General features: G+C 37.7%; 1 protein-coding gene across 5 annotated transcripts in view; it reads right to left on the reverse strand.

Moving 5' to 3' along the window:
* Positions 1-20909: 20909 nt before the first annotated feature.
* Positions 20910-23335, reverse strand: part of SORCS1 (sortilin related VPS10 domain containing receptor 1) — a 288583-nt gene continuing 286157 nt past the window's right edge. For all 5 annotated transcript variants that reach the window (XM_068688480.1, XM_068688479.1, XM_068688478.1 and 2 more), the window contains one exon: positions 20910-23104. In XM_068688480.1, the coding sequence (XP_068544581.1) occupies positions 23083-23104 (22 nt within the window). In that variant the 3' untranslated portion in view covers positions 20910-23082. The remainder of the gene's footprint in view (positions 23105-23335) is intronic.

Genomic DNA, 23335 nt, shown 5'->3' on the forward strand with positions numbered 1-23335 from the left:
GAAAAGAAGCATTTCAAAACATAGTAAATAAATAAAAACAAAACAAAACAAAACAAAACAAAACACTGATTTCTTTACCATGTACACTGCAGACCACAATATGAATTACAACCATACTGTGACATAGATCTGAGATGGACAGCTTTTGCTGAAGTTTTTATGAACTGAATGAATGCGACTGAGAAAGAAAGAGAAAGGAATCAGTGCAATCAAGAGGTGATCTGACTTCTTAAAAGGTCAAACACTTGCAAACAAATCTGAGGTGTCCTGAATCCTAATGCAATATCATCCTCATTAAACAAAAATCATGTGTCATGGCCTAAAGCAAATGCTCGTTATAACTGCATTTTTACTGCAGCCATTTTAAAATGATTGCTCTTGTGGCATCCGCATGTCTCATTTGTTATATACAGCCATGCAAGCCACACAGATGACTGTTAATGTTACCCTCTCTCCCCCTCAACTATTAAATAAACTCAGAAATTACAATGACATTAAAAACACTTTGAGCAATTTTATGTGATCATTAAGTCAGAATATTCCACTCTGGAGGCTTCTGCTATTCAACAGCCTTGAAATTACTTAGATCAATTAAGTGCATTATATTTTATATGGAATATAGGAATGCCTTTCTTTTTGCCGCTTTGGGGAAATATAAATAATGAAACAAAGAGAATCTTCAACAATCTCTTTGTAGTCCTGTGCTGCTTTTCCCACTTCTGAATGTTTTCACTTGGTTGGGCTTGCTTTTTCTTTTCTTGGTTTCATATAGTCATATTTCAATATAATCTGAAAATTTTAGCAATAAGAAAGCCTAAAAATCTCTCTGGATATGCCATCCCCTTATTCTTAGGTGGCACAGAAATAGGCTGTGTAAAATGGGATCTTTTCATTAATTCACATTGAAATTACAAACCTATTTGCTATTTGCTGTGCATCCTGAAGAAGAACTTCCAAAAGGTTCTTCATTTTATCATGGAACTCTCAAAATACTCTCTGTATCCACTGACAGCACAGAGAAAACCTAGGAGTCCCCTTCATGGGATGGGTCTCTGCTGGGGGTGTTGGTGTCAGAATTAAAAGGGCAGTACAGGGATCAGGCAGAGGTCAGAGTGATTCATCAATGCAGGCCACTGGTGAATTCAAGACTATAACCCAGGCTTTTTAATGGATAATGGTAATGGATAATGGTAATGCCCCTTTGGGGAGAATGACATATGAAAACATCAGACTTCATCATGAGCTGAAGACTATATTAATTAATTCATTCATTAGTTAATGATATTAATCAGTGTAATATTGTTTTCATTATGATGTGTTCATTTATATTTTATTCAGAATCTGGTCTGTTTTCTTTGCAGTTAATCATAATCTTTATTACTGGTGATTACCAATTTAGGAGAATGTTTATAGCTTCCAGTGTTGTCTAGGGATATGACCTTGCAGGAAAGGTCATTAGTCATTATCTACTGCTAATGATTAATGCCCAGGTAGAACAATTAGCTGGTCAAGTACAATGCAAGGGTGGCTTCAGAGAAAGCATAGCTTTCTGTAAACTGGAAGGGCTAGAAGATTGTTTTCTAGCTTACAAGGAAGCCAGTTAAAAGGCTGTGTAATTAAATTCATTGTGTGCTGTATCCATTCTGCAAAACATAATAAGACTTATCCGGAAAATGGATCTGATAACCCAGTTCCCAGCGCCATGCTAATTCTCAGGCTGTTGTGCAGCCCAGCCACTAAATTATAGTTACACCAGATTAATTAGTACCAATCTCCATAAAGCTAATATTTGATGTAAATGAAGAGGATTAGCAAGGAGTGACTTAAGTGGAAGGAAACACATTTTTAAACAGGGAACTTAGGACACATAAATTAAAAATCAAGGGATTTGCATTAAAATATTTGTGGCCTACTATAGCAGGTATGGATTTCCTTTGCCTTGGAACTGAAATATGTTTGCAGAGATAGGGTTGTGCTCTGCTAGGTGCAGTTGAACTTCCTTAGATATTTCGTGAGTCATCACCTTCTACATTATAAAAGCCAGAAAGGACCCACTGTGAGCTTCTAAGGGATTACATATATAATGTGGATGTTCCAGCCTCCTAGAACTACATACTTCTTAAGCTTTTTAAAAAGAATATTTTTAGGAAGTAGAACCAGACAAAATCTATGAACATTTGATGGTAATCTAAAATTGCCCAGTGATGCTGTGAGAGCTCTTGTTACATAATTCTAATGACTAATATCCTCCGTATTAAAGAATGTTTATTTTACCACACAGATTGTTTGTTTAACTCTGGATTCTAATCTCTGGGTTTACTGTAGCTTTATCAGGTTGATTTTCAACAATGAACTCCTCCCCACTGAAATCCCTATGAACTGGGATAAAGCTACCCCATTTCTTTTAAAAGCAGTTAGATTGAATTCTTTAAATATTTCTCTTCTGGGAATGTTTTTCAGTATTTCTCCCATTCCTCTTTTCAGACTAATTGGCAGTATTCTTCCTGAACTACAAACACTAACCCAGGACATGTTACTCCTGCAGTATTATCAAATGTTGAGGAAATACATCATCTTGATCTTTACACAGAATTCCCTTGGTTATATTAGAATATGCATTTTTCACCAGGGTCTTTTGTTTGTAGCATTATATTCACTTGATTCAAGAACCTTGCTTCAAACTCACCACAGCAAAATTATTCTCTTCCTCACATATGAGGTTTGTAGCTATGTCTAGCCATTTCATTCCTCTTCATCCCTGTGGAGATACATCAGTTACACACAGGGGTTAAGGTGCAAGGACCTTTGAAGCAGAAACCCAGAACTTATATAGCTGTACATCAGGCATAGTGGGTGATTCTGCAACTGTGTGAGTGTCAGACAGCCCAGGCAGCAACTCAAAATACATTTAAGTGAACAGAACAGGGGGATAATATTTGTTTGCTTTCTCTTCAGAAAGATGGAAGAATGAACTACAGATGGCTAAATATTTGTTTCTTATATTCTTCCTAAAAATATGTATGTAATGGATAATGTCTGGAATAGACAGGCATTTGTTCTGATCCAGAATGGCAATTCTTCTCTTCAGTGCAGGGGGAAGGGGAAGAAATGTCATTTACCAAATAAGAAAATATGGTAAATTACAGTCCTGTGCCAGCAGAAATTGATAAATAACAAAACAAAACAAAACAAAACAAAACAAAACAAAACAAAACAAAACAAAACAAAATAAAATAAAATAAAATAAAATAAAATAAAATAAAATAAAATAAAATAAAATAAAATAAAATAAAATAAAATAAAATAAAATAAAATAATAAAATAAACATTTCAGCAGCTGAGAAAGGCATTCAGGAGCCACAGAAATACACAGAGATTTCTTTAAGTGATGCTGTTTGGGCTCCCTGCATTTTGCTCAGTGTTGGACTTTGAAGCCCTCCTCTCTAACTGACAAAAGTGTGTGGACCTGTGCATAACACTTGCCATCCTGGACAGTACACCAGACACTGAAAAAAAGATCTCTACAGCTGAAAACTTGGGTCTGCCCTAATACTCTAAATGCAGCCACTATCAGCAACAGATGCTTTATGTGAAACTGGTCTGTGGGTGTTGCCATGTCCTCTCTGCCAAAGACTTACAGAGCACAAGCTTATTAATGCTCACTAGTTGCAGCAGGCTACATAGCTTTGAAGACATCATGCTTCACTTTGTGAAGAAGGATGGTAGAGGAATCATAAGCAAGACAGAGTCAATAACTTACTTGACACTGCTATCAGCTTACATTTATCTCCCCCTGTACCCTGCTGTAGGTTTTGTTTGTTTGTTTGTTTATTTGTTTTTCCAAACTGTTACAGAGCATTCTCAGTCAGAATCTCCAAATAATCTCTCTTTCTCCATGCCAAGGTATCTTTAGCAATTACTTTGCACAGGCTTAGTATATTTTTTCTAATTAGAAGAAGTGCCATGGAAGCTTTTCTGTTGCTTTCTTTTTTATTTGGTTAATACACTTAGTGTGTGTGAATGCGCGTCTGTATAATGTTCTGTTAATGTGACATTTATTCTCCTTTCCTTCCAGCCCCTCCTCAAGCATGTCTGCAAATCAATCTGGTTATGTGTTTAATGCAAGTTATCAATCATCTTTTCATGAGCAAATGGTTTCATATTAAGGGGAAGGAAACATCCTAATGTATTCATTCTATTATTGTTCCTTGGAAAAGATCCAGATTTGCAATAAACCAGTGATTGGAAATGCACGAAGTATTTTAATATCCTAATTATTTTGATTGAACTTCCTCTAATAGTTTAAATTGATACTGAATTTGTTTAGAAGCCTTTACAAAGGGACACCCCCCCCTTCCCCAGAAACACAAGCTGAACTTAATCTGAAGACAAAGTATATCGTTCATATTCCAAGTTGCCAATGAATAAGCTTTTGTATAAGAAAGCCAGGTGGAACAATGACAACAACAACAACAACAAAGAAACGAAGCTTCTATATATATATTCAATTATTTTTTAAAAACTTAATCTGATTTAAATATATATATATATTACAACGGCAATTTTCCTGTCTCCAGAAGATGATAATCAGACACCCACTGACTTCCTACATTGCTGACACTAACATAGATTTGACTGTATAGAAAGATATACTCAAAAATTGCATCTTTCCCTGACTTTTTTTTTTCATATTATCTCCACTTTTATCCTACTGTTACAGTCATGCATTATACTTTTTACATAAATTCTTCTCAGAATACTTCATATAAAATACATATAAAATGCATATAAAATCAGTTAAATCCTCTCATTCCCAGACTTTCTCAGCGTTCTTTCACCATCTGGAGGGACTGAGAAGATTTTAAGATGGTACTACTCAGTCTTCCAACAGATATCTCAGAAACTTTAGAAGCTGTTTCTAGAAGACTTTTTGCTGCAATGAAGGTCCATGAGACATCTCTGGCATATGGACTAAGCTCTTTTTAAGGACTCTATACAAGCATGATAAAGGTATTGTCAGACTCTGTGAGCTAAAGCCAGCAATGTACACAGGAAGTTTGTGAGTCTTAGTTTGCTGAGTCTTCTCTCAATCTCTTACAGCACTGAGGATATGAATAAAAGCTAAAGTTTTTTGGTCCACCTCACTCTTGGTACTACAAACATAGTACGAAGCCATACTTGGCTTGGTGAGCTCAGATTCACAGTCTTCCTTTGTTGAGATGATCAAGCCTACATCCTCTCCTATTCTCAAAAGAAAATGTTGACCATTAAGGTACTTGAAAGAGAGTGAGGCACTATTTTCCTTCCTGTTGAAATTGGAGTGAGGCACTATTTTCCTTCCTGTTGAAATTGCACACTTGGAGACTAAAAGCAGAAAGGGAAGGCGTGGGTAGGAGAAAGAAATGGGTCCAAGTTCATGTGCTACGGCCTTCCCATACATTTGAATCAATCTCCAGGGAACCATTTTAAATGCCTTCCCCACCATGCCACCACTCCACGCATATATCATGTTAATCTGGTGTATGAATGTTGGTTCAGGTTATCTTTTTCATATTCTAACCAGATAACCTTTTGTGTTTGATTTGCAACTTTAGCCGAGGTTTTTTCAATCTCCTTCCAACAAGATATTGCTACAGTTCTACATGCTTCTGACCCCACCAGAATCACTGGCATTACACTGACATAAAATCAAAGCAGTGGAAGATGGGGAAAATAGGATCTCTCTAATAAATTAAGAATTTATCCCCTACAATCATTTTGAAAATAACTGTAGCTTGACAATAGCTATTGCCTGTAAATGAGCATCCATGGATATCACATTACTTATGAAGCCATTTCATGATGACCCAAAAGTTTCTCAAGAGCTTTGGCTGAGCCTTGCTCATAAAATTGATTTTGAAGTGCTAATTTGGCACCATTTTTTTAAAATGTACATTAATTCATGATATAAATTTTGACACGTTGATTTTTTCTTTTTTTTAATTTAAAACAGCACTGAAGTTTGCTGGAGAAATGTACTCTCCCTGTGTAAATATACTATAATTAGAATCACCATGTTTTAATGCTTTATTTAGTTGCAAGTGAAGAAATGTGTCATGTCATGTTGTCACATTTTAAAAGATCACATGAATGAAGTCCTTGAAACTATTTAACTGTATTATTTTGCCACCTAGGTTTAGGGCAAAATTTTCCACTGCCTGCATTAGCTTGCTTTGGCAGTAAATGGGTGAGTGGCAGAAACAGTCATTTCTGGAAAACAGTCAGGAATGGTCTTTATGCTGAATGAACATCCACTTTTAGAAATAACCAGTAATAAGCAAAAGGCACTACTTAAGATTTTTAGAGCGAAATCTACAATCATAGCATTCTTTCTTTTGAATTACATTTGATTTCAAGGTGATTAGCCTGAAGATGAGCAATTTGGTCTTTGGCCTAAAAAGATGAAAAATCTTGAAACTGAATTATGACCTGGAGCATTCTGGAAATGGGATATGCACTACTCTTTTCTTTCTGAAACAGGACCACTCTGCACCCTGAAGTGCAAAATTCATGGTGGCAGCAAATAAGAGCAAACATGACTGTGAAGGACAGGACATGACACACATAGTGAAAACATGGGGAATTTTGACATTTTCATCCCTATCTAAGGAAATTATGAGGCAGGAGAAGAACTAGAAAAAAACATCCTTCATGCATGCACTAATCAGCAAAATATTACACAAAGAGTAGACAGTACTCACAGGAGTTGGTTTGATGTTTGCATTAGCTTTTTCAAGACTTTCTCAAACTACTATCCCTGTATCGACATCTTTCTCAGCAACTTTGGCAGCATTTAGGCAGCACTAAGTGACTCTGCTTCAGTCTGAACCATACTAGCAATATCTATGGGCCAAATGAATGCGCTCCTGTACATATGCAGTAGTTAAATACATGCACATACAAACTTTTTCTGGTTGCCCAGGGGAACAGCCTGTAAACTCCGAGGTGCTCAGGCAATACATAGCAACCAGTCCTCTGGACTGCAAGCTGCAGTTAAACCGTACCTAAATCCACTTTAGATGGAATTTCTGTATTCTGGATTTTGTCATGACTGTTCTTTTGTCTGTGATGCAGTGAAGGGAACAAAGCATAGTTTGTTGCTGCTGTCAAAGACAGTGATGGTAGACTACTAGACTGATCATAATGAAAAGGCATTTAGTCTAATAGTGGTAACTTATGTGTTTTTATTTTTATTTGTGTGTGTGTGTTTATCTATCTGCCTACCTGTCAGACAATCAAGTCTATGATTATCTGTTTTTGTTTGAGCTACTGAGGTATGATCTAAGTTTTCTGTTGATGCAATCATCTTTTCCCAAGTATATAAATCAGTTTCTTAATGCAAAATGTTCTTCACTGAAATAGTTAGAGATGAAGTGTCCCTCTGCTCAGTCCTTTATAAGATGAGCCTGATAATTGCAGTATTTTCTTTTGACTGTTGTAGCAATGCCTTACCCACTCCACATTCTCTTTGAAGTAATCCACCCTCAAAAATGAGGACACCAGCTTTTTCTTTTTCTTTTTCTTTTTCTTTTTCTTTTTCTTTTTCTTTTTCTTTTTCTTTTTCTTTTTCTTTTTCTTTTTCTTTTTCTTTTTCTTTTTCTTTTTCTTTTCTTTTTCTTTTTCTTTTTCTTTTCTTTTTCGTTTTCGTTTTCGTTTTCGTTTTCGTTTTTCTTTTTCTTTTTCTTTTTCTTTTTCTTTTTCTTTTTCTTTTTCTTTTTCTTTTTCTTTCTTTTTCTTTTTCTTTTTCTTTTTCTTTCTTTTTCTTTTTCTTTTTCTTTTTCTTTTTCTTTTTCTTTTTCTTTTTCTTTTTCTTTTCCTTTTCCTTTTCCTTTTCCTTTTTCTTTTTCTCTTTCTCTTTCTTTTCCTTTTCCTTTTTATTTTCTTTTTCCTTTTCCTTTTCCTTTTCCTTTTCCTTGTCTATTGCTTATCCAAAAAGTTGGTAGATTTTTACAGATGTCACATTTTCATTGGTAAAAAAGATGGAAGCCACTGGAAAGTGCCTAATTCATGCAAGATGTGATCCTGAAGAAAGTGATGCCTTTGGGTTTGCAAGAGTCAAAATCAGTGATTTGGTGTGGGGGCTCTTTTTGGATGCATATTTGTGACTAAACATTAACCTTTCATTTTTCTGTTGTGCATACTCATTCCATACTTGAAGCAGCTTCCCTTCTCAGAGAAGCAAGGTTGCAGATACTCACCAGGTCATCCTGCTGGTAAAGTGGGTGTAAGGTTCTCCATTTGGTAGCAGTCTTCTTTGCCTCTGACAACAGGAGTGGATTTATGGTCCTAGAGCCATAGCAGATCACAGCAAATTAAACCTCTTTGTGTGTGTGTTTCACCCCTTAGTCTAGATGCACATTTTGTATACTCATAAGAGATTTCCAATTTTTAGTTCTTTTTATATGGCAAACTTTTTTTTTTTTTTTTTTCTTCCCAGAGTCTTGGATACATTCTTAAAAACAAATTTCCAAATCCCTTCATCAAGCTGCTTCTCTTTTTCTCTCTGTCTCTGCCCCTCCCTTTCCTTCAATAATAATGAAAACAATTTGCATCATAAGCTAAATGCAACTTAATGTATTTGCAACTTATATGAAGAAAATCATATTGCAAACTAAATAAGGTAAATGAAAAGTGCATGAACTGCTGCCATCTCTTGGTTATATTCACCACTCCAAGTATTCTGGAAGTGTTCATCTACAGAAGGAATATTAGAGCATTTCATTGTATTATTTTCCCTTTCACTTCACAAGTAAACTTGCAAACGTAAAACAAGAGACCATTTAATATTTTTCTCATGCTATTGCTGAAATTGTCTGTTGCAATCATTAAGGTAGTGTTTAAAGTCTTCTGATAATATATTTTGTGTGATTAAGCTATGTTCTTTGTCTTACTTTGCTGTGGATTATTTTTTTTTTTAATTTTAATCTCTACCTTTGCCTTTTTTTTTTTTTTTTAATTTTGTACCGAGAGAAAGAGAGAGAATTTTATTACTTTGGCATTCTGATAATGAAGGGCATGAGAACAAATAAAGGGAAGGGCAGTGGTAGTAGGGAAACACATCTGTTTAAGTGAAACAAGATGAATTTACAATATAATTTTTTTCCATGTCTGAAGAATAAACATTTCATGCCTTATCAAGACATGTACTCTGATTAGAAGCTCACTGAAGATAATGGCAGTTGAAAGTAAACTCCAGTTGACTTCACAATCATTCAGATGATTTCTGGTGAAAATTGTCAGTTTTCCACTGAAGCTGTCAGTGGAATGACATTGGTTTCTCCCAACCATACTGATCACCACAATCGCTGCATGTATAATCAGTTCCTGCTGATTTCAGTAGGACATCAATTGACCTTTTCTAGGTCAATTGCAATGTGTGGACAGCTAAAATATCCAGTCTGAGCAGTCATTAGATGCCCTCTGAATGATGATATGGATGATGAATAGGAGCACAGTCCTGGCAATCTCCCAATGACTGTCACAGAGACAGGATTTTCACAAGTTTTTTGCTTCATCCCAGCCCTGGGTCCTGTTCCTATTGATGTCATACTTGGTTTTTTAATACTACATGTTTGCTGCAGCCACTAGGATGTGTATTAGGCCCTATGGCTGTGCCATAGTGTATCACGTCAGACAGAGTGACAGAGAAGGATCAACTACCTGTACCAAAAATACAAATGCAGATCTGAGATCAGACTAATTAAAGGACTCCTGAGTTAGGCCAAAGGTTTCATGAACACCCAGGCTATAATTAGCCGATGCTCTCACTTTGCTGAGTGAGAAGGATTATCCATGGTCTGCCTGGTGAAGCTGAAGCAATTAGGCACTGCTATCAATGTGACAAGCACTTTCTTATTATATGCTACTTAAAAGACCTAGTTGAACTGAGGCCTCACAAAATGCTTCCTTTCTCTGGAAGACCAGAAATTTCTTGGTCTTTCCCTGGCTCCCTGGATAACTACATTCATGGCTGGAGATCTTGCTCCAATGGGATGTACAGGATTCTGCAGTCCGGGACCAATGACTCATTTAACTGTCTTTCTGTTGTTGTGACTAAATACTATAATTATATACAAACTCCACTAAAACCCTTGGCATTAAGTTTGAAAGGACTTGTAGAAAGGAACAGCATCTTCTTGTGTAGCAAGTTTTGCTTCACTAGCTTTTATTCATGAGCTTTTACATGACAACTTACCACTGCCTGATTTTCCTACTCACTGAAGTGATTAAAGCACTATCACCCTGGAGGTTTCTTGTTTGTCTGCACATGTCACTGCCACTATCTCAGCTTCCTCCAAAGCAAGGGCAGAGGCCTAGTGTGCTGGAAATTTGGCAGGGTGAGGTTAGTTCTCATTTCACAGAAAAGCCATTCTACATTCTCTCTCTTTTAGGTTCGTTGAATTTTCTTCCTGATGACTTGATTAAAGGATTAAAAAAAAAAAAAAAGTAAATCTGATATAGAAGAGCATAGTATATACCGTGAACAGTGTTTTACCCTCAGACTGGTTCAAAGATAGTTAAATAAGTGTATAGTTAGAGAGATATACCCCTGTAGAGCCAACACATGCACAAGAGTCAACACAGAGACAAAAGACGTAGAGATATAACATGTAGACAAAATACATAGACAAAAAATGTAGAGCCAACACATACATGTACACAAAAGAACTGTATAGCAGAGGGGGCTCAAAGCTTTATATCTCCACACAGCAACAATTGTGGCTTTTCATCTACATTTCATGTATTCTGATGAGGAGAGTGGGGGACAGGCGGGAGGAAAGAGAGATGTAAAAAAAAAAAAAAAAACAAAGTTAAAGTAAAGCATCATTTAAATATTAGAAAACACTGATGAGCTTCAGGCTGAGAGCTGAACTAAACCAATCTGGTGAGCCAATACTTTGCAGGCATGAAAATGTGTTGAAAAGCCACCACAGAAGTATAAGTAGGACCATCAGTGCTCAGATCCTGTTATTTAAGCAGTGTTTTTCTCAAACTGCTTAGTCCATCAGTGCTTCCCAGAAGGGAGGATTTCTTTGGGTAATTTGTGGAACGACTTATCAGTAGGCAGTCTGCCTGAGGATGCAGAATTTGCAGTTATTATTGTAGCATTTTCCTTCCCAATACCCTGCTAGCAAGGGATTACATGACGTTGCTCAAAGAGCAGGCAAATGGCCCTCATAAGCCTATAAAAATGTCTTTCCAGCCTATATCTTAATTTTTTATTTTTATTTTTGACAAATCCAGGACATTTTTTAAAAGCCAAACCCCAGAAGCAGGTAAATTCACATTGGCAGGTTCCTCCTGGATATGAATACCTAAAGTGTAACTTCCAAATTGCTCTTCCACTGATCTTTTTTCCACCTGTCATTATACTAAATGCATAAAAATGTTATGCCATTAACTTTTGTGTTCAAATTCAGATAAGTCTTGGTGGCTTCCAGACCTCCTCCAGAGACTCATCTTTCCTACATAGCTGCAGCTGTAGAAAAAAGGGGAGAGCTGTGTTCTTGTTCATTAATCTGGTTATTGAATGATATTTCTCTCATGAGAAAGCTCCGTAGAACTCTGTAGAATACTTTTTGTTTTCTAGAATAATTCACATTCTTCCGAAAGTGAATCATCATGCCAAAAGATACATGAATGCTTTAACTAAGCATAGATGTCTTTCTAAAGGAAATTTTCCATCTCAGTCAGACACCACTAAGCTCAAAGCAGGAACTGGACTGAAAATTTCTGGTTTGTGTTTTGTTAGAGTTCAAGTCTTAATCATTCCATCTTCACTGTGGCTTTGCTGGCTGGAAGCAGGAGAAGGCTGAGAAATGAGCTACCTCCAAAAGCTCATGCCCTAGCTGCCCTGGCCGACAGATTTCTGAAATGAGGATGAGCTTGGGTTGCCTATGAAAGTCTAGCTGTCACAGGAGCATCTTTACAAAAAGACCTTTCTTGAAATAAAATTGGACCATCCTTTCTAGCTGATATTTTGTTGTATAACCACAGTAGAAGATGGGAGAGGTAGGGAAAACAGAGCATGCATACAGGAGTAAATAATAATGAGTAATAAAATTAAATTATAGGAGGGTATTTTTAATTTTCCTTTGGCTCCCAGGCCTGCCCATGTCAGTATGTCCCTATAGATATGGCTGCAACTTGCTCCACAACAGAACATTGCATCAGCAGGTCTGCACATCCTCAACCAAAGAAGTTTCCCATCCCCAGCACGTGCAGTACTGAGTTTCAGAAGATTCCTGCTACGGTACATTATTCTGGGGAAAGATCTTAGACTGAGAGATAAACTGTCTTTGCTACACTTCAAAGCAAAAGGGGCAGCATGGCTGGACTCTTGTGAGATCTCCTGAGCTCTCTGTTACAAACACTGCTGGCTGCTATGAACATCTCTGCAACAGAGATAGAAAGGGGTTTTTTGCTGTTGTCCTGCTCTGGTGAATAAAAAAGCTCAGTGAAGAGAAACAGAGATTTCATTCTGGTGAAAATAAAATATTTATAACTAAACTAAAAACTGAAAGGAAAACAAAATGAGAAAAAAAAAATGGCAGAAATTCTCTCAAATCAGTGTACAGCGTTGTTCCTATTCTCCTAAAAATAATTATTTGAATTATTTACTGTTCATTAAAAGAGATAGTGCCAGTTTGGCCTCTCAGCAGTGATGGAGCATTTGTGAATAGTAAAAATATAGACATTGTCAATTATGACCTAGGTACATTGACCTAATGATGTGAACAAGGTTTAGTGCTTACAGTCTGCGGGTAAATGAAGGATGTTGGTTTCTGAGGTAGCCAAGTACTGAATTCACTTTTAGAAAAATAAATTAAAATCCTATTTAAGAAGATGTTTTACTTATTTATTTATTTTCCCTTTTTTCTCTCTACAGCTGTGAGGGTAAAAAGCATTTCCCTGATGATATTAAAATAATGTTTAAATGCAATTCCCTAAGAAGGCTGAGTAATTTTAAATCCTGACTAAGGTATTTAATTTGAAATTATTTAAGTGCTTATTTGGCTGAAAGGGATTTTAAAAATAAGATCTACTTATTAATCTTCAGGCTAAGGAAATATGCTAGGGAATTTAATTAAGAATGGGATTCTTTACCAGTTTCATTCCAGTAGTAACCTGTAGGTTTGTAACCTGGTAATTGATATGTCTGCAGGTTAATATAATAATCATGACCACATTTGCAACTACTAAGAACTTTAATCAAAAAGCAGCAATAAGAAATAATTGTTAAAAATTGTCTTTAGTGTTCACAGAGGTTTATTGTTTTGGGTGGTGTTTTTTATTTGTTTATTTTTGTTTTGTTTTTCTCATTGGAGGAACATTCATATTTTTAATATTAATTATGCATATTATCAATAGTGTTGACATTACATTGTTTATTTCAAAAATCTACACGATGTGTAGCTGGTGTTTTAGTATTGAGCAAGTTTCATAAGGGGAGACTATCTGGCAATTTTTATCAATAAAATTTTCTGATAAAGGAATTGGGTTTTTATTTATTTTTTTCCCGTGTTTTCTAAAAGGCTTTGAGTTGTTGTTTTAGGAAAAGAAGAAGGGGGAAAATTTTCTTAAAACCAAACAAAACAAAATCCAGTTTCTGATTTATCAATAAAATAGTAATATTTTTAAGAAAATTATTTGGTGGTTTATTTGCAGGTTTAATTTTTTTTTCTCAAATAATACTTAATTTTTTAAAAAATAAGGTGTCTGGTGCTAAAAACACAGCACTCAGTGACCCATTTTTAGTGAAGTGATCCGTACTTGTTGAATAATTCACCAACAAAGTATTTTCAACATATATGGAGAGGGTTTTTCCTTACAGTCCTCAGAGTTGCTGTCTCAACAGGTAATCTACTGTACCTCTGCAATTAATGTGGTAACTCATGGGATGAGTTTGAAAGACAAGGGAGGAGTTTTCCATATAGAAGCTTTTGGGAACAACTTTGTTGTGGACACTGCAGCAGTGTGAGAAATAGACGACATAATGTGTTATCTGATGTGGTTTGTGGTGGATGGACATGGCACATTGAGCTCCAGACAGTACTTCTATCAGGGATTGCACCTCTAAGTCTTCCTGGCTACAGAAGCTCTCCCAGCAACCATTTCAGCTGCGTTCCTACACTTTCTTGGTTAGATGCAGTGTTCTCCATGGTTCACTACCTCTGCTACCTTACCTTAGCTGAGACTTTGCTTCATGTCAGTGGTTATCTGAAATGGCACTGTTCCTTCCAAAAACTATCAACACAGCAGAGAAAGCCTGGAGAAATGCTGGAAAGATTCAGATAGGAAATGCAATTCTGCTACAAAATGATCTGTCCTCGTCACATGTGACCATTCCCTCTCTTTCACCCCACTCTCCACTGGGAATTTTTCAGCTAGGATGCCCATTCCAAAGAAGGCTGGGGAAACATCCTAGGACTATAGGTTGGGAGGGGACCACATCAACCACTACATCAGGCTCCCTGTCATCTCCGGCAATCACATCAGAGCAAGACCTGGTGAGATAATGAGGAAAGAGATTGCTGTGAATTACAGGAGTGAAAGGTAAGCCCCGGGACAGTCTCTTTCCCTGAAGTCCCCTTCCTTTCTTTCTGCAGAGGCATATATATGCAGATCAAGCAATAGCTGGGCAGTAGAGTTTATTCCTATATTTTTTCTACCCTGGGTTTAAGCACTCATGATAAGGTTGTAAATAAGTTATCAGTGAGTGACAATGCTCGCAAGGTAAATGCTTTCATATTGCAGGCTTGCTGCCAAATTCTGTATGACAATAGGCCTTGACAATTCTGATGGTCTCTCAAGCCCAGGCTTGTAACAAATTTTTTAAATTCATCCGGCCTTCAAGAAAAAGAAAGCCTTTTAAGTTCTTTGAAAATACGATTAGAATTCACACAAAGGGTCCTCTGTATGCTTCCAAAAGTCTTCTTTTAGTTGTACACTTTTCTGTCCATTGGAAGAGCACTCAAATATTCAAAGATGCCAAAATCAAAGGCTAGCTAGCATCCAGTTAATCCCACCAGCAGGTGTCTGTAGATAGCTGGCGAAGACTTTGTAGATGTGATGTTAATGCTCTTTCAGACATCATCTAGTGAAAACAAAAATGGAGACAAAAGAGTTATTTATTTATTTATTTGTTTTTATTCTTTCCCTAGGTGCTCAAGTCCTAGCTTTTGATCATTTAATTTCTGCATGATTTTTCATGAATACTAAGGGGGAAAAAAAAGAAAAAAAAAAAAAAAAAGATCTGAAAATAGAATCCAGTTCCAGAGTTGTTATCTTATTGTCATCCATACTTGTCATCTGATTTCTCCTTATTCTCTGTTTGTTTCTTGAGTCTCTCTCTTTTTTTTTTTTTCTTTTTTTTGTGTGTGTGTGAGAAGTTTTGATCAAAAATAAAAAAAATACACCTTACTATCTTGCTACAGATGATATGGAAATCAGAATTTCAAAAGTACGCCAATGCAATAATCTGTTTTTAGAATCTTGTTCAAACAAGTCAACAAAATAATGTTTGCTGCCTTTGGTATTATCATCTCAATTAAAAAGGATAATTAGGGGAAGTGTTATATAGATGAAGGAAAAGTTCAAGTAAAACTAAGAACTGAAAGTAAATTTCCTCTCCCTGAAATCAGAACATTCCTTGCAATTTGGGGATAAAATTGTAACAATTACAGGGAAAATAATAATTTATTTTAGTTAACAAAAATATTTATATTGACAGGAAAACAAAACTATGTGAAGGGATCATAATTTAATTCTCTTTAAAGCTTCTGAACATATTCATCCAATATCATAACATCCACTGAGTATTTGAGGAGTTTCAGCAAAAGGTCTCAAGTGTTTAACCCCATTGAAGGTACCTTCAATAACCCTGAATGTTCCTTAGAAGAAAAGAGCTTATCCTGAAATCTTCCGGTAAAAAATGAAGGATTTTGTTATATATTAAAAGGATGAGACAACATTAAAAAACAAAAACAAACAATCAAACAAAAAACATAAAGAAATAGTTTCTCTTTTAAAGAAAAACATGGAGGTCAGCTGATGTCTGCCTTTGGGTACCCTCATGAAATGAAAGGAAGCCCTACAGCAGCAGGCAATGCAATACAGTTGCTTGTCTATGAGCAGCTGACCACGCTCTCCCCAGTATCTCCTTTTCAGGTCAAGGTGGCATGACGATATGAGAAGAAAAAAAAATCCAGCAATGAAAAATGAGTTGATGTGCATGATCATGTCAGTCTTTCTGATGTGGTGTTGTTGGCAGCCTAACTGTGGAGCTTTCCTTTGTGGCCAGATCCAAGGTTAGGTGGGCACGCTGGTTCTGACTTTGCTTTGGGCTTAACTAAATGGGCAATGGATATTAATAGCTAGACTGACGTGTTTTGGGACTTCAAGAAACAAATCTCTGAACACAGGAAGGCCTTCTCTCTTTTCCATTAGGGACATGTTTTTCAAAGTCAAAGCATCAAATAGAAAGTAACTGCTTTCCGTAGCTTTGAAAATTTCCTCCCTAAACTGCAGATAATTTTGGATACAAGTTGTCTTTCATCCAGTGACAGTTAAGAGTGTCAGAGACTCCAGTCACTAATGGAATGTAAATAATTAACCAAACGATTCTCCAGGAAGTTCATCTGCAGTGGAAAACATTTCTATCTATACAAGTCAACACAGCAGGAGGAGGAAACCTACCCCATGAATGGCTCCTCCAAGTTTTCTTCTAGAAATTAGTGGCTCAGGGGTTTGTCTCTCTTCAGCCTAAATGCCAAGAGCAGGACTCTGAGGATGCCTGTGCCTGAGAAGGGACCTGCAGTCCTGTGTGCACCACACCTGCAGAGACATGAAAATCCTGCAACCTAGGCTGTACTGGTATGGCTATATGAATTCAGCCCCTCAGTTCAGTGTTTCTCTCCAGTGGCAGAATAAGGATGTTCCTCCAATGCAGGAAGGGTTCACAACCGAAGGGTTTCTCCCTCGAAGCACTTTGTTACACTACATTTAAATGTGCTGTATGTATTATTCATCTTTTGCAGCAAGAGCCGAGACAGCTGTCAGTCCAATTTGCGTTTCAGAGCTCTACCCTCCAGCTGCCTCTGGGGGGCATGATAAGGAATGACATGGTGCATGGAGCGAGTGACCCACACTATCTGGTTGGGGAGCAATTATTTGCCAGGGTAGCTGCAGTTCTAGAAACACCACCACAAACAGCGTCATATAGGAAGTCAGGAAGTTGGTTTTGTTACCAAAAGTGAGGCTTTTCTCTGGGATCTATGCTGTACCAAAGGCAGGCAAATATGACACTCCTCTCTCCAGATTTGCACTACATTTCTTCTTTTCCACCTTTGTCTCTCAGGGCTTCTCTGTTAAAGATTATAAAACCAACAAAACTTTGGGATTGTAGCTTCCTTTCTCTGCATCTGGGTGGGTACAGAACCTTGCATGTTGGACTAATGATTCTGGTTGGGTTACTTCTATAAAATTAATTCAAACATGAATCACAGAATCACAGAATTAAAGGGGTTGGAAGGGACCTTGAAAGATCATCAGGTCCAACATCCCTGCCAAAGCAGGTTCCTTAGAGCAGGCTGCCCAGGTAGGCATCCAGGTGGGCCTTGAATATCTCCAGAGAAGGGGACTCCACAACCTCCCTTGGCAGCCTGTTCCAGTGCTGTCACTCTCACTGTGAAGACGTTCTTTGGCACGTCAGTGCGGAACTTCCTGTGCTCTATCTTGTGGCCATTATCTTTTGTCCTGTCCCCACAAACCACTGAAAAGAGGTTGGCCAAATCCCTGTCTCCCACACCTCAGGTATTTATACACATTGATGAGATACCTTCAGTCTTTTCTCCAGGCTGAACAGACCCAGGTCTCTCAGCATTTCCTCATAGGGATGAAGCACAATGTAAGAGATACCCTGGCTCCTGTTTGCAGTATTTATGCCCTCAATGGCTGGTTTTGCTACAGCCTCAGAGAAGCTATGGAAAGCCAACAACTGTCTTGCTCCTTCTCTGCTACATATGGCTGTGCTATTACAGCTTGGTGGAAGGCCATTATATGGACCATAGCAATGACTTACTCTCTAAGCACTTAAAGTCATAGTTAGATGTTTGACTTAGATGTATTTTAGTCACGCTGCTCTCTCTGCTAACAAAAGCTCATAACATTCCTAAAGAAAACAGATCATAAATTAGCACAGCCTTCAAATCACTCTGACTTACCCCAGCAGCAAGCAAGCCTTTTGACAGAAAAGCAGGGAGCTATTGCCCTGGCAGACTATCTGGACTGTGTCTCTGCAGCTCCTAGGACTTGAAGTAATATCCCTATCCAGTTGGGCTATTTAGATGTTGCGCTGTCCCATCTCATTCGGAGATCTCATACAGATTGCTGAGATTTTTAATGTAGAGAAAGTCTAGCTAAGATCCACTTATCAAAACAACTCAGGATTACAATGTAAGACTCAAGATCCAATATAGAAGTAGTGAGAAAACTCTTTTGCATGATTTCTTCGCTTTATTCAATTACTGTGTCACCTCTACTGCCTGTGCGCATACAGCATCTAGCACTGGGGTGCCTGTAGGCTGCACCACAGTGCAAATAACAAGGAAGATATCTTGAAATTCTCACATTGAGAAATGCATAGTAACAAAGATTTCCTCTAGGTCCAGCTCTCAGCAGTGAATGGAAATACATAACCATATTCCCCAGTAGGAAATCAGGGAAAAGAAAGAGCTAAAGTTAAAACTGCAGATGAAACATCTCTCTTAGGTTGATAACTTGGTACATGATAGCACTTTGATCTTATCAATCAGAAAACAATTTGACTTCAGTGTTTTCTTCTGGGTATTATGGCCAGGATCATACCAACACTCTAATCTAAATGGATCTGTTCTAGCTCAAGCATTATTTATTCACACACTTTACTATTCTGTTTCATGGAGGAATGCAAGGACTGCATTTCATTAACTGAAGCAAAATAAAGTTTTATTTTTTAATGCCATGAACATGGTAGCTCTGCAACCAGGGGTAGTGTTCAAAACACTGAACATACCTAGAGATATAATGTGCTAGGAAATGGAAATGTGCAAGGGATATACAAGGAAATTTTCCATGCATTCAATGAGAGATGACAGCACACAGATAAAATACTAATCCTTTGTTATCAGCTCTATGTACCAAACTAAATGCAATTGTCAGAAAATTTGAGCAGAAGCTGACAGGACCATAAATGTGTTCATTTAGAGTCACTGGAAATTCCTGCTTTATTTGCATAAGCAGGTAATTTAATAGTCTTGCTTTCCAGTAAAAGTTAAAACAATTTAACATAGTCGCATATTAACAGAAAGCAATTGTTTGAGGAACAGATCCTCAAAAATATTTGGTGACTAACACCTACTGATTTCCGGGAAAGGCAATCCACCATTTTAGCCTAGATGTCATGTTAGATGGAGAAGTATGAATTGCTCTGAATCCAGTACATCTGTCCCATCCATATGTCTGTGGTCGGGCAGCTAAGATGATGGTAGAGAATCTACATCAGACTAGGAAAATATTTTGAGTTTTTAACCATATTTTAACTCGATTTTTTTTTTTTTTTATGGAAAAGGATAATAAACTTTTTAAGGTACAATCATATCCTAAGAGACAATTAATATCCAATATCCACATTGGATATTTTAAGTATTTGATATAGTCTTTGTTTACTACCTGTGTTCAGTCATTATCAGAACATTGCTGTGTTGTCACACAAACCAGAAAACAACAGCTACAAATAACAATCAGTCTTTGCCTCAGGACACACACAGACTGAAGAGAATCATCTGAAAATGATTTAGAGATGCTTGCCAACACCAGACTTAGTGTTTATGGCCAGAGCAGATGCCTGCTAATTCAGGTGGGTACTTAAACTATAAAAGCAGATTACATCTACACATGCTTCTCAGTCACCTGCTCAATGGCCATCACTGTGCCGGCTGTTCATCAAGCCTGAATGAAAGGTGAAGGAAGGCTACAGTGTCTGCTTTAACATTTTAGGCTACTAAGAGTAATTATACTAGGATTTTCCCAAGCTGTGAAAACTCCACACTCCTACAATAACCAAACTCAACATTTCTGTACTTAACATGTAATATCACAGCTTTGGTTGTTGGGGATTCTGAAGCACAGATCTTTGACTATGTGCATATGTAAATTCATATGGCACAGGTACAAAACAGGGTAGAGAAATGAACTAGGAGATAGCTATAAGAAGCAGAATGGTCTGGTGCTTGCATTCTAACTTGAAAAGCAGAGCAGCTACATTTTCTTTCCTTTTTTCAACAGCATGTATCCACCGTTATCTGGCAAGCTGACTGAAACTTTCTATGCTTCATTGCTTTCATGTATAAAACCTGATTAATTAGTAATTGCAAAACCTAAAACGTTCCTTCATCAATGTTGGCAAAAGGATATTTTAAAGGGACCTTTGGCAGTGAGCATGCATAGGATTGGATAACTGGGCAGAGAATGGAGCTGGAACTCAAGGGAGCTGCTCAGAACTCTGCCATTGCCAGTTTGGAAACCAGAAAAAGAGCATTTGAGATCTACATCCCTCAGTTTCCCCACCTGTAAAATGGAGATAACAGTACCTACCTTCACTTATGAAGCACTTTACCCAAGGGCTAAGAAAGTTAACTTCATCTTGGCACCTTGCTTCTAAGAACAGCAACATTTCAGAAGCACTCTGTTATCACCATCTCTCACTCCTGTGTTTCCCATATTATTGAACAACCCTTTATTTTTAAAGATATTCTCTTCCTCCTGTTTTAAAGTCATCAGTTATCCCAGTCCAGGACAGAGTATTAAAATGAACAACAAAAACACAGGCCTTTATTTAGAGACATAATCTGTTTAATAAATATGACTGTAAAAGCAATAAACAATAGCAATTATACAGTAGGCTACATTGTATTTAACGAAAGGGAAAAAGAAGATGAAAAAGTACATCAAAAAAAGTAATTTTAAAATTAGAAATAGTTCCAACACTATAAGAAAACTTTTTGATTGACTTACTATAAAAATAAGTTGGCTAATGTTGGACCTCAGTGGGGAGTATTATACAGTTTCTGCCAAAAGTTTTCCATCATTCTTAAAGCTGTAGTTGCAAACAATAGCAAAGCCATACAAACTGTTGTGTTTCTACCTGTCTGCAGAGAAACTACAGAAAAAGGCAGAGGATCCACACTGTGATTATCCTTTGACTACTATAGATCTAATGCTCTCATATTTGGTATCACCTTTTTATTTTTTCCTTTGCCATCAAGCAATTTGGTTGGGTTTTATGCCCAATATGTGACAGAGAAATTTTCAGAACCATCCTCTTCCAGCCCCAGGACTCCAGACTATGCCAGTAATGCTTCTTTGTTCTGTTTTTGATGCAGGTTGCCATGTGCAACATTTATTGAACAAAACTCACTTGCTTCAGGAATCAGGGTGCCCCCTAAGTGTGCTGCATTGACTGTGAAACAGCTGGTATTTGCTTTCACCTAACATATTTAAGTAAATGTATATTGGTTACTGTCTTTCTCCCTTTGCACTTCAAAACAAAATTCTGGTGCTAAGTTTACCTGAGTTGCATTGGAAATCAATAGGTGTGATGGACACGGTTTAGGCTTCAGCCAGATACACAGTGTCCTGGAAAGACCTGATTGAGGTGTGCTAAGCCTGCTTTCCCCCTGTTCCTTTGCATAGTCTATATGCACATGTCCTGCAGTTATATTTCTAGCTGCAGCGTAAGACACAACCTTATGGTATTGGTAAGAACTCAAAATCTTGTACAAGAGCAGTCCTGTGGTGCTGGGGCTCAAAATACATGGGAACAATCTCAAGCCAAATCCTACTTCACTCTCATCCCCTCCACCCAGAATGGCAGCAGTCTGCAGATCTGCAACCAAGAGGGTTTCCAAGAAGGCCATGAGAAACTGCACACAGGCTGTTCCCTGCTCCCTGTTATACTGACAAGGTGTCTTTCAAAAATAATGTCAGGCTTTGGGGTGACTTCCAAAAGGCAGAGATCTCCTGGGACTTCCCCAGACAACTCCATAGGTCAACACTAAAAGCAGCTGAGGGTGTTATTAGGCTTTCTCTTAGCCCAAATTCGAGTTGTAAGGCTGGTGCAAAGTACGGTGTAAGTTCATGCTGGCAATAACCTCCTAAAAGTACAGTGGCAATAAGCTCCTAAAAGCACAGTTTGGACAGATCTCCTTGTCTCTAATGTCTGTTATTCTGTTCAGTCCAAGGTTAGGGGGCAGAAGGCTACTTCCGAACAGTACTATCAAAGGGGTGCCTTGGTGTGAATAGGCTAAAAAGCCATTTAGTAAAGAGCCTGGCTTTGCAGGTGGGATCATCCATGCTCACACCCAGCCTCCACACAACTATGGGGTGTGAGCAGCAGCTGCAGCTAGAGGAACGAAGGGCAGAGTCCATATGAAGACATAAACCAGACTGACCCAAGATTTTCAGTGCCTTTAAACTCCGGTGTGATTTTTTGTGTGTGACCTATGAAAGTCTACTGGGGCAGATAGCCTTCCCGCAGCCCAAAGTGCTAAAAGAGCAGTTAAATCTAAAGCCAAGAACCCTAAATGCTCCCTCCCACCTCCCCAGCCCTTCTCCCCCACATCCCAGCCCACCCATCTCCCTAAAGAAGAGACCCCCATGCATATTCTTGGCCTATATCGTTATGAATTTTCTACAAATTAGAGACAGATCAGAAAAAAAGAGAGAGTGAAGGGGTGAAGGGAAGGGCTGCAGGGGTAAATAGTGATATTGGTTCCTCTCCCCCCACCCCCCACTAAAATTTTACACCTGTACAATGCAGTTCTGCTATGGTGTCAGTATAATGTCCACATGCACAGGCTTAAAGCTAAAAACCCTTTGTCATCTGAAGAATTAAAAAGTCCAAATGCAATGAGCTCTCCTCTTTTTTTCAATATAGATATATATATATTGGTGTCCTCAATTCAACCATTTACATAGGTAGGGATTTCTTTTGTGCTCTGAGGCTCAGCAGCTGTGGAAATACTTCCTGTGGCAAAGAAAGAACAAAATAAGGGTCAGTAAACAAAAAGCATGTTTAGACAAAGACGTTTAAAGGTATCACTTTGCTGGCCTTTGGGATTCAGCTGTTCCAGACTGACACCTTCTTCCCAGAAATGTTTTCTTGTCATTCAAAACACTGAAGGTGGTGTCCTGTTCTTTTACTAATGAATGAAGATGATTCACCCATGTTGAACAGAAGAGGGAGAGGCCAGAGCAG

This window comes from Anas acuta, chromosome 7 (assembly GCF_963932015.1).
Source record: "Anas acuta chromosome 7, bAnaAcu1.1, whole genome shotgun sequence".
Classification (NCBI taxonomy): Eukaryota; Metazoa; Chordata; class Aves; order Anseriformes; family Anatidae; genus Anas; species Anas acuta.